Source organism: Geotrypetes seraphini, chromosome 2 (assembly GCF_902459505.1).
Source record: "Geotrypetes seraphini chromosome 2, aGeoSer1.1, whole genome shotgun sequence".
In the NCBI taxonomy this organism is placed as follows: Eukaryota; Metazoa; Chordata; class Amphibia; order Gymnophiona; family Dermophiidae; genus Geotrypetes; species Geotrypetes seraphini.
This window is the reverse complement of record NC_047085.1, coordinates 302,996,496-303,008,949: the sequence shown is the minus strand read 5'-3', so window position 1 is coordinate 303,008,949 and position 12,454 is coordinate 302,996,496. Positions and strand designations below refer to the sequence as shown.

The window sequence follows — 12,454 nt, the reverse complement described above, 5'->3', positions numbered from 1 at the left end:
GTGCCCTGGTTCTTTTGCAGAGTCATTTGAGGCGAACGTGTCTGTTTTCTTGTCCTGTCGCTCTCATTAGCATCTGCTCTCTTAGGGGAGGGAGGGGGAGGGGGGGGTTTCCACTTTCGGACGACTTCGCTTCTCTTTTTACCCTGCCTGACAGTCTTGGCTACCGCTTTTCATTCATTTCCTCTATTAATTCTGCCACAACTGCCTCTCAACACAAACGCTGTTGCTAGTTGCTGGATACCAGGTGGCCTTCTAACTCCAGAGGAGCGGGTGGGGGGCTCTCTTTCCTTTTGGTGCTGTCAGAGCAGTGGTGAGGGGGAGGTGTGATCTCTCTCCCCATCCCAACCTCCCTTCCCCAGACTCTTGCTGGACTGGTAATTTCAGAGCTGGAGCTCAGTCCCTTCTGAGATGCCCCGGGTACACAGAAGGCTTTTTCAGGGCCTCTGGGGGGCTTTGCTCACTCTCAGCTGCATGTTTCTTGTGTCCCTGGGGCCCCGTGTAGCGCCGGAGGAGCCCCAGCCTGAGCAGGGTCGCCCAGAAGAGTCTGAAAGCCCCAAGCTGCAGAAACGTGGACATCTGCAGGGGATCGGAGGGGATCCGGAGCAGGGGCCCACTCAGCCTCCTCCTCCATGGGACCTGGAGCTGCAAGATATCTTTATTGCTGTCAAAACCACCAAGAGGTTTCATCAGTCCCGGCTGGAGATCCTGCTAGACACCTGGATATCCCGAGCGAAGGATCAGGTAAGAGGTGAAAGATGCTGCAAGCTCTAGTAGTTGCCAGTGCCACCAGTCGTTGGGATTGCTGTTATCTCTGTTCTTTAGTTGAGGAGTTGGAGCTGAGGATGCAGCCTGCAGGTGTTTTAATGGTAGGTGGAATGCATCTGACGCCAGAAACTTACTGGTCATATCCTTAGAGCAGTGGTCTCAAACTCAAAACCTTTGCAGGGCCACATTTTGGTTTTGTAGGTACTTGGAGGGCCTCAGAAAAAATAGTTAATGTTTTATTAAAGAAATGACAATACTGCATGAGGTAAAACTCGTTATAGTTTATAAATCTTTCCTTTTGGCTAAGTCTTAATAATACTTTTGTAATGTATAGCTAAAGAGACATATGATCAAGAAATTGTTTTATTTTACTTTTTCGATTATGATAAACATACCGAGGACCTCAAAATAGTACCTGGCGGGCCGCATGTGGCTCCGGGCCATGAGTTTGAGTCCACGGCCTTAGAGGGACGGTGAAATAACAACCATAGTAGTGTCAACAGAATCAGCTGATGTTTCTCCTACGGAGTAGCAGATCCTGTGGCTGCAGTGTGACCCAGAGGAAAACCGAGTATGTGTGTGTAGCATAAGAGTTTTCCTTCTCTTTTAATACTTTGGCAACACATGTAGGGATTATTATGCCAACAGAGTCTCCTGAGCCTGAATCAGAGAAGATATTAAAACAAATAAGAGACAGTTTGCCAGTTCCTTCCCCATATTTGGCTCAAACTTATTCCATTTATTTGAAATAAAAAATCTCAGCCCCTGAAGCTCTATCAGTTCTCTTTTAGAGCTGTAGTCCTTCAGACTAGAGGTCTGCACGGGAACGGAGATCACGGGAATTCCCCCCTAACCCACGGGACTCCCACGGGTACCCCCCTCTGGCCCACGGGACTCCCACAGGGACTCCCCTCTGGCCAACGGGACTCCCACGGAGATGGAAGGCTTTGGAAGCAGGGTTCATCCATATAATATAATGGACACACAGCCTTAGTAGAAGAGGGGGTTTATAAGTGAATTACCTGAACAGAAAACAAAAAAAAAGGGTTCCACCAAAGAGATTCCACAAGGAAAACAGCAGCGCAAACACAAAAGAAACTGGAATTGATGATCCTGTCAGAAGTAATTGCTGCTTTTTATAGGGACGGGTGGGGATGGAGGTAATTCCTTGCGGGGACGGGTGGGGACGGAGAGGATCCTGATGGGACGGGTGGGGAAGGAGAGGATCCTGACGGGGACGGGTGGGGACGGAGAGGATACGGGCGGGGATGGATGGGATTTCTGTCCCCTTGCAACTCTCTACTTCAGACCAGTGACAGCAGACCTCCCCCTCCCTCCCTCCAATAAGGTGATTCACAAAACAGGACCTCCCTGCCCCTATAAACAGGCTAAAATGAGGTGTCCTCTTCAGTCACCCTATGTGATGTCCTCTGTTTACCCCAGGGAACATATGGTACATCCATGTAATACTCAAAGCAAGTAGCGTTCTGATTCACTCATAAGCCATTATGACGTACTGTACAGGGTTCAGGCTTTCTACCTGTCAGACTCCCAGTGATTGAGTATTCTGTGCCCTCTTATTCTCTGATTAGTCTGGTTGTCTAGAATCAGAAAATAAAATTAAATATTGAACTAAGGCCTGTACTGGGCAGTCTTGCACGGTCTGTGTCTGTATATGGCCGTTTGGGGGAGGATGGGCTGGAGAGGGCTTCCATGGCTGGGAGGGTGTAGATGGGCTGGAGTAGGCTTTGACGGAGATTTCGGCAGTTGGAAACCAAGCACAGTACCGGGTAGAGCTTTGGATTCTTACCCAGAAATAGCTAAGAAAGAAAAAATTTAAATTGAATCAGGTTGGGCAAACTGGATGGACCATTCGGGTCTTTATCTGCCATCATCTACTATGTTACTATGTTATGTATGTAGTCCCCCCCCTAGGTTCACTGTACCAGCTGAGAGAAGATAATGGTTTATACTATCCCATGTGGGCAGAGAAAATAAAATGAAAAATTCATACTGTATCACATCATGGGGTGAGGAGTTAAAGTTCGGTTCAGCACACCAGACTGAGATGGTAGTAAACTGCTTTGCTGAAGAGCGTGGTGAGAGTTGGGTGAGCAGCTGGTGTCTTTTATTCAACCTCCTCCAGATGCAAGAAAGAGCAGATCCCAAATAGATGTATAAGTCACTTCTTTATTCAAAAGATCAACATGGGCCATGTTTTGCCCAACTAGGGCTGCATCAGGAGTAATCATGCAAAAGAAAGAAGGATAATAGCATGCATGCTTTACCATATATGCTTAACAGCTTGCACTATGCTGCAGTTATGAGAAGAGGGAAGCAAGCAAGCTGCTGTGCTGGGCATAAGCATACGTGATAAAGAGTGCATACCATTATCTGATCTCTAGAGCTGTTAATCACTAGCTTTTAACTTTGTTAATTCTACTCAATTTGTAGCATCTTTTAATCATTGTAAACCGCATAGAACTTCACGGTCCTGCGGTATATAAACTGTTGTTATTATTATTATTATCACTTTTTTTGCATGATTACTCCTGATGCAGACCTTGTTTGGGTGAAACGTGGCCCACGTCATGTAGTTTGGACATTTTACGTTTGATATTTTTTGAATAAAGAAGTGACTTATACATCTATTTGGGATCTGCTCTTTCTTGTTGCTGCATTGTTGTGGATTTACAAGGCCTCTATTTTGGATTTGGTTTCCCTCCTCCGGGGCTGCTCAATGCTCTACCACTCCTTCCTTCCCCACCCCACCCCCGTCATCTACCTTCCCCTTTTTTACCTCTCCCCCAGTTAACCACCATCTCCTCCCGCTTCCCTCCCCGCTCCCCTCCCTGCTTCCCTCCCTCCTCCCTGCTACCCTCCCCCTCCGCTCCCCTCCCTGCTGTTGCTGCCCTTCACTTCCTTCTCAGGCAGCCCCGAACTTAAAAAAGGTTTGAGTGCTGCTTTGGCTGCAGAGGCCTGCATTTCTTCCAGCAGCAAGCTTGTCTCTTAGGGAGCAGGATAAGGCATGGGCCTGTGTTACATGGCCTGAGCAATTTGCAGTCTTCTTTAAGCTCGGGCTACTGCAGGAGGAGGCGAGGAGCAGCAGCAGCAGACTCAGCATGGGAACTGACCCACTTGTCTCCTTATCTTTACGCCATACAAGTCACAATATCGAAACTTGTATCTTGGGCTCCAATCAGCAGTTTTTAACCCTATTGTTTTAGTCCTCATTACTATAATAATTTGTAGTTCTACCCCTCCTTCCTGAGCCTCAAGTAAGTATTGTTGATGTCAGTTACTACATGTTCTATTACCCCATTTTTTATTATGGAAATCGCGTAGAAATTTTATAAGCGTTGTATCAAATTTTTTTAAATGAAACTTGAAACTCACACAGAAGCCATGTTGTCGCCCCCAAATTCAGCCACCCTAGTCCACCTAGTGGCAGGACTGGCGCTAGCAAGTGGGTACAAGACTGTTTCAGTAGACAGAAATGAAAAGGGAGTGTGGGGGGATGGGTGAGGAAACAATTCCACAATATCCAGAAGAGATGACAGTGCCACCGGAACACTGTGCTACCTGAGCCCAAAAACCAAATGTCAAAAACCAAATAAAATAGGCCCCATATTTTTAACAATATAAAGCCTGGAGTGCTTTCAGGCATTTGTACAATTATTAAACAAAACCTCCTGTTTGTCTCAAGTTAGGAGGACACCTGTGGCAGCTAATCACAGAGCAAAATTATTCTGCCTAGCATTGTATAATAGGTGGTTGGTACACTGCCAGGTTTATAGCACACATTGGCCATTTCAGACATAGGGTCCCCTTTTATCAAGCTGCGCTAGAGGTTTGTAGCACAAGCCAACATGGTAAATACTCTGACGCTGACAGAATCCCTATGAGCATCGGAGCACTTACCTCACCAGTCCGCACTAAAATCCTCTAGTGCAGTTTGATAAAAGGGGGGGGGGGGGGGTAGTTTTTAGTAAGTGTGATGACATCCCAGGTGTACTATACTCTACTCCAGGGGTCTCAAAGTCCCTCCTTGAGGGCCGCAATCCAGTCGGGTTTTCAGGATTTACCCAATGAATATGCATGAGATCTATGTGCATGCACTTCTTTCAATGCATATTCATTGGGGAAATCCTGAAAACCCGACTGGATTGCGGCCCTCAAGGAGGGACTTTGAGATCCCTGCTCTACTCTGTTGTGAATAACTTAACAGGGTTATACTAGAACAAAAAGTAGAAAATGTGTTTAATCAGTTTTATGACATTGTGCAGTATTTCTTTGGCATTTGGTCATGCAACTAAGACAAGTACTGTTATCCTCTATAATAAAACCCTAAGTGCGCATGCGCACTTCCAACGGCGTGATCCCTGCCTCCTTGATTTGTGCCTCCATGGCCATGTTCAATTTGCGGCGTGTGCGGCGGTTTGCAGCACATGCGGTGCTTAACGCGGCGGTTTGTCTCCTGCGGTGTGGTGGCGGTGAGTGCAACGGCAGGAGGATGTCCTTCAGCTTGGACGAAGCAGACAGGGTGCGGGTGCTGTGAGGCGTCCGGCTGTCAGAAGAGGTGTTTAGTCAAATGAATGAGTCCTCCAATGCTGGTAAGAATTACAGGATGTGAATATAGGGAAGTGAAGGAGCAGGAAAATGCTGCTGCTGCTACACAGGGAAGTGGAGGGGGAGGGGAAGGAGGAGGGGTGGGAGACAGACAGACGGGGCCAGAGAGAGAGACAGACAGAAAGAAAGAAAGACAGACAGACAAAGGGGGCAAAGAGACTGACAGAAAGAAAGACGGGGCAGGGAGAGAGACAGACAGAAAGAAAGACAGACAGAGGGCCAGGGAGAGAGACAGAAAGACAGACAGCGGGGGGAGAGAGAGAGAGAGACAGAAAGAAAGACAGACAGCGGCCAAGGAGAGAGACAGAAAGAAAGAAAGACAGATAGACACAGGGGCCAAGGAGAGAGAGACAGACAGAAAGAAAAAAAGACACACAGACACAGGAGCCAAGGAGAGAGAGATAGAAAGAAAGAAACAAATACAGACAGACAGACACAGGGGCCAAGGAGAGAGAGAGACAGAAAGAAACAAAGACAGACCGACAGCAGCCAAGGAGAGAGAGAGAGAGACAGAAATAAAGCGCTACTGCTAGACAGGAGAAGCAGGCAAGGGGTGGTGGTGGACAGCTGAGGAGAAAGAAAGACAGACAGACAGAAAACGGCCAAGGAGAGAGATAGAGACAGAAAAAAAGACAGACAGACAGAAAGCGGCCAAGGAAAGAGAGAGAAAGACAGACAGACAGACAGACACATCTATTCTAGCACCCATGTAACGGGCTTAAAGACTAGTTATTTAGACAAGTTCTGTATGCTCGCTCTATAACACTGTTGCAGTTATGTCCTAGGATGCTCTTGTCAGTCAGCGGTTGTTCAATGGCATCACGGAGCTTGTTTAATGGCATCACGATGCTTAAAAAATAATCTTATCTATCTATCTATCTCAAATCCAAGGCACTTCAGATCTAGACGTTATAGCACAGGACAGGACAGATAGGGAAAAGGCTTACAGCTCCTATATATAAACCGCTTTGAATGTGGTTGTAAAACTGCAAAAAGGCAGTATACATGTCCCAATCCCTATCTCCCTCCTATTTCTCAACAGCTTCAATCCCTTAATATTTGGTTTTGAGCCTCTCTCTACCCAAGGTATGCCACAATGGCTTGGCAAAGCAATTTTAGCTCTGGATTGTCTAGAAGCGGTCTTAGAAGTCAACCATGCTGAATCTTCTACATTTCAACCCATGAAATTGCAATATGCAAATCTGTCATATGCATGGAGTTTTCATTCACTTCTTGAAGGGTCAAATATAAATGTAGATACTTTGGCACATAGGCAGCAGAACGCTTATTTGTTTGGGGGGCCCAAAAGCTTTGCTCCAGACTCCGCCCAAGCTCTGCCCCAGTCTCCACACCTATAATAGTATTAATTGTAAAACAATTTTTTCATTCATTTAATCTTTTCATGCATATAATCTTATTATATAAGTAAATATCCCAGTCTCTTCTTCAACATTGGTCCATAATTTATGTGCTGTATCAAAGGACTAATGTCTCTACTATCTCATCAATCTCTATATAATTATTTAATTGTTTAGGGCTTCAGACATGCCATTTTTGTTCGCCCGTTTTTTTTCGGCGACACAAAGTAGTCTTGGCGGCTATGGCTGAGGCTTCTTCATTCGCCCGAGGGGATCAGCGGGCCCGGTGACACGAAACAGTCAACAGTGATAAATCTAACTGAATGTATCCTAACAAAAGATCAAGAGGAAGTTCTTCAATTAGGTTTAAATTTTATCCCCACTAATTTTTACGACCCTTTTGCTATGAGAGTAGCTTTCTTTAAATTTTTACGGAAATTACAACTTCGTATCTATTTTTGTGACAATCCTCCCAGTATTGATATCTCAATAAAAAAACCTCCCAGTAAATGGACACCTCCGGGAAATATCCATCATGTGGTTCTCACTTTAATTGGTTCTAATGGACTTGGAAAAACAAGAGAAAGAAAATGCTGGACGGTTTGTCCCGGGGAATATGGACAAAAATCAGAGACAGGCTCTAAGAGAATTGGTGGAGAATAAGAAAATAATAATATTGAAGGCTGACAAGGGGGGGGGGGGCCACTGTACTACAAAGTAGGGAGCAATATAATTTGGAAGCTCAGAAACAATTGAGCAATAATGCGGCCTATCGAGTATTAGAGGCCGATCCGATGAAGTCCCTAAAAGAAAAAATTAGTGGTATAGTGGAACCAGCCTTAAAAAATGGCATGCTGACAAATAAGGAGGCCAACTTCCTTATGGAACAATGGCCCACCACTCCTAAGTTGTATTTGGTTCCAAAGGTACATAAAGATTTGCAGTCTCCCCCGGGTAGACCTATTGTGTCCACAAAAGGTTCAGTCCTGGAGCCATTGTCACAATTCGTGGATTTTTTCCTACAACCATTTGTTACCAGGGTTCCATCTTTTATCAAGGATTCCTCACACTTCATCACTATGTTAAAAGATATTGAACAGCTTGATGATATACCCATACTTGCCTCTTTGGACATAACATCTCTCTACACCATGATACCACAACAAGCAGCGCTGGATACTATAAAAGATGTCTTGGAAAAACGGACAGGGGAACCTAGAATACGTACCAATTTTTTATTGGAATTAGCAAAATTAGTCATATCAGCTAATTACTTCTGGTTTAACGGAAGATATTATCTGCAAATCCAGGGTGTGGCAATGGGGGCGACTCTGGCGCCCTCGGTGGCAACATTGTATTTGGCAAGTATGGAGGAGAATATGATTTATACTATGCAGAATTTTGACAAAGTGGGGATGAGGAGGCGTTTTTTAGATGATGTTTTCATCATCTGGAGAGATTCAGAAGAAACCTTGGCAACATTTATACAAGAACTAAATAGTTTGAACCAACATATAAAATTTACAATAGATTATAATTTTGGAAAGGTAGACTTCCTGGATCTTACTGTAATTTTCAAACAGGGAAGGTTCATTACGTCATTATATCGTAAACCAGTGTCCAGGAACACGCTTCTAAAGTTCCACAGTCACCACCCATACAAATTGAAGTATAACCTACCAGTAGGACAGTTCCTGAGGTTGCGGCGTCTCTGCTCAGAAGACCAGGATTTCATTTATCAATCTAGACAACTTGAGCACAGAATTAGATCAAGGGGATACGCCAACCGAGCTATACGAAAAGCTTTCCTCAGAGCAAAATATGCTAACCGGGAGTTATTATTGCAGTCGTCATCTACTCCCAGGAAGAAGAAGGGGAAGACCATAAAGAACATCAGGAGGAGGAAAATTCAAGAATGGTGTGTGTGCTGCCTTTTCACATGGGATCGAATTATATTGTCAACAGTATGAAGAAATATTGGCACATTTTGAAAACCGTCCCTAATGTTTTTGAGGAGTTTCCCATAATTACTTACCATCGGGGAAAAAACATAGGAAATGTCTGGCACGCCATAGGTACTTTATGGAAGGGAGTGGAGTACAAATAATTTCAGGTCACCAAAAGTGTCAAAAATGTCAGTGGTGTAAGTGCACAATAGAAGGTCTTGAGTGGCAGCCTCCGTATAGGGAAATTAATATTGTGGCCAATACGACTACCACATGCAAAACCCATAATGTTGTATACATTATATTATGCCCTTGTGATTTAATATATGTGGGCAGAACAAGTCGTCAGATGAACATCAGATTGAACGAGCACAAGTCTAGAATAATTAATAAAGTGATGGAAGCCCCCTTAGTTGAACAATGGGAAACTCACGGGCATCACAGTACTGACATAAGATGGCGTATTATAGCACATGTTAAGGAAGGGTGGGAGGGTGGAAATTACAAACATAGGTTAAACTTGTTAGAACAGAAATGGATTTATAGGTTAAACACGGTGGTGCCGGGAGGTTTAAACCAGGAAGTGGAATGGAACACTTTACTGTAATGTATGCTCCTGATTCGCTATTTGAAGGAGTGATGTCATAAAGTAGGGGAGGTACTTATATAGAAAAAAAAGACGCCGCGGCCAACTTTGTTAGATCAGAAAATTCGGATATCGGGATGGTCTGTTTAAACTGAAAAAGGGTGAGCATATGGTTCATAATTATTTACTATGTGGCTCTCTTAAAGTTAAGTAAAGATATGTCTGTGAGAAATATGGGATGGGAAATACAATGTCTTCTTTCATTCCTACAGGGGATATAATCTTGAAAAAGCCTCACGGCGAAACATGTCGATGTGACAAACCCCTACCCGATCCTATTAAGGAAACAACATATACTTAAGATAAGTTCAAAACTTTTATTGCAAAAATTTCTATTGCAAATATTTATGAGAGTACTATGCACTTTATACAAAAAAAGGGAATTAAATTAAGGAAAAATTATTAAAAATATCAAAACATTAAAAAAAAATTTTTTTAATGGGCGAATGAAAAAGCCACAGCCATAGCCGCCAAGACTACTTTGTGTTGCCGAAAAAACGGGCGAACAAAAATGGCATGTCTGAAGCCCTAAACAATTAAATAATTATATAATCTTATTATAAACACATAATGGTTAACCACAAAATTAAACTACACAAAGCACACTTTGTGCTTCTCAACATTCATTCCTATCAGAACACCTGGCCATGGTCACACATGCAGAACACAGATAACCCCTATGCAAATACAATACAATTTTTATTTATATACCACCAATACCTCCATGAAGTTCACAGGACAACAAACTAAAAGTACTAATATGTACAAACAAAACCCAACGATGCAAGACTCTGCATGTAGTACAACCCCAGAGAAATAGAAACAAATGCATTTCTTCCTGAACAATGCAAAATATAGACAGCAGATGTAAATTCTCATAACTGACACAATTCAATCACTAAATTGAAAATAAAATCATTTCCCCTACCTTTGTTGTCTGGTGATTTTATTTTTCTAACCAACTTTTCCCAGTCTCTGGCAGCACTTCCTTCTGTCTGTGCTCTTAACTGTGTATCCAGGGCCACCTTATCCATTTGTTGTATTTCTCTGGGCAAAAGTCTCAATACAGCTACTGTGCCACAGCCACTCCATTTCAACCTGGGCTCATCCATCGTTGTGTTTTGCAATTTCGGCCGAGACCCCTGAGGAAGGCTTGTGTGAGCTGAAACACAGACCATGTTGGGTTCATTGCTATTCATTGGATCAGCTGCTCCATACAAGTGGATAAGTGGATGTACTTGTTTCTAATAAAGATCATTTGCTTTGAACAAAGATCATCTCAAGAACTTTCCAGTCTTTTTTTTTTTTTTCTACATCCATCTTTAGCATTAACTTTTAACATTCAACTTTCTTCCATTTTGCTGTCTTCTCAAAATCTATCTACTTTCCCATGTCTTCCCTTCCCATCTATCCATGTGCACCTCCTTCTTTCTTCTCTCCTATTCCAATCTATCTATAAGAAGCATTTCTTCTTATCTCTTCCCTTCTACACCCATTGCTGTGCACCATCTCCTCCCTCTGTCTCCCCTTCCCCTCCATCCCTGTGCACCATCTCATCCTTCTCCCATGATCAGACATCTCTGTCTTCCCCCTTCCTCCCTCTTATGGTCTGGCATCTTTTTCCTCTCTTTCCCATACTCTAGAATCTCTCTTCGCTCTTGTGGTCTGGCATCTCTCATTCCCTCCCTTTTCCTATGGTCTAATATCTCTCTCCTTTTCTCCACTTCTTTCTGTGGTCTGGCATCTCTCTCCTCTCCTTCCTGCAGTCTGGCATATCTCTCTCCCCTCCTTCCCTTCCATTCCGTGGTCTGGCATTTCGCTCTCCTTCTCATTCCAGTGGTCTAACATCTCTCCCCTCCTTGCTTCACCCTTCTCTGGAATCTGGCATCTCTCATTTCTTTGAGTCATCTCTCCTCTCTCCCAGTGTAACATTTCTCCCTCCCTCCTCTCCACCACTATCATGTTCAACAATTCTCCTTCTTTCTTCCTCTCCCCATGTATACCTTCTCTCTTTCCCTCCCACTCCACACACCTATGTCCAACAATTCTTTTTCTCTTCCCTCACCCACTGATAGCATCTTTCCCTCTCTTCCCACCATCCCACCCTTGCATCTCTCTTTCCCTGCCTTCCTAACCCCCCCCAACCTGTGCAGTATCTTTCCTTCCCTGCCTTTCCAAACCCCTTACAGTCTGTGAAATATCTTTCCTTCTTGCTTCCCCCCTCCCACAGCCCATGCAGCATCTGTCCTTCCCTCATTCCCAACCCCAGCCCCTCTCCTCTCAGCTGGATCCTGTGGTACGACCTCTCCCCAGTTCCTGAGTTCCCCACCAACCACCTCCTAATCTTTAGGCAGCCGGTGGCACAATGAAGTGAGCTTCTCGTTGTCGGCCTGCCATAAAAGTGTTCTTTCTTCAGCACGTCCTCTTTTTGTTTAGGCAGGGCGCTGCAGAAAGAACACTTCCGGGGCAGGCAGCTGGCGGGAGGCTGGCTTCGGTGCGCTGCCAGCTGCCCGAAGATTTTAAGTTACAGCAGCAGGGAGGTGGTAGATGGGGGAGTTGGGAGATCCATACTTCTGATTGCCAATTTTTTGGGAGGCTATGACACCTATGGCCTCCCCCCATTCTAACACCTATGCTTTGGCAGCCTCTGATATTTTGTCATATTTATGGGTTTCAGAAATCCTTGCAAATGTATCCTATTCTTAACTATGTTCTCTGATTTCTTTAGAAACTTTTTTTTAAAGTACATGTTTAATGAGAATATTAAGTAGTCCTTTATGAGGCACTTTGGGGCTGATTCTGTAAACGGACATCCCAATTGTAGGTGGCGGTAGGCATCCTACTGCTGTCTAACAGCCAATTTGGACACATGTTTTGTTAAAAAAAAGCTCCCCAAGGCAGGCCACTTACTCTGTAGGCATTTGTTGTGCGTCTAGGGAAATGTGTAGGGACATCTAAGCTCACCCAAGGCTGGGCTTGGGAGTGGTTTTGTCCAGTAGTGGCCTTGAGTGAGTTTAAACATTGTGCGCCCTAGATCTGCGGCAGATGCCTGAAATGTAGGCCAGCAAAATGCTAGCATTTATTTCAAAACCTAAAAGTAGACACGGCTG

The 12,454-nt window shown here is 44.2% G+C and overlaps 1 protein-coding gene across 1 annotated transcript in view; it reads left to right on the top strand.

Annotated features, from left to right (window-relative positions):
* The first annotated feature begins 181 nt into the window (after positions 1-181).
* MFNG (MFNG O-fucosylpeptide 3-beta-N-acetylglucosaminyltransferase) overlaps positions 182-12,454 on the top strand; it is a 104,596-nt gene continuing 92,323 nt past the window's right edge. Inside the window, exon 1 of the mRNA XM_033929901.1 lies at positions 182-741. Within this exon, the coding sequence (XP_033785792.1) occupies positions 409-741 (333 nt within the window). The 5' untranslated portion in view covers positions 182-408. The remainder of the gene's footprint in view (positions 742-12,454) is intronic.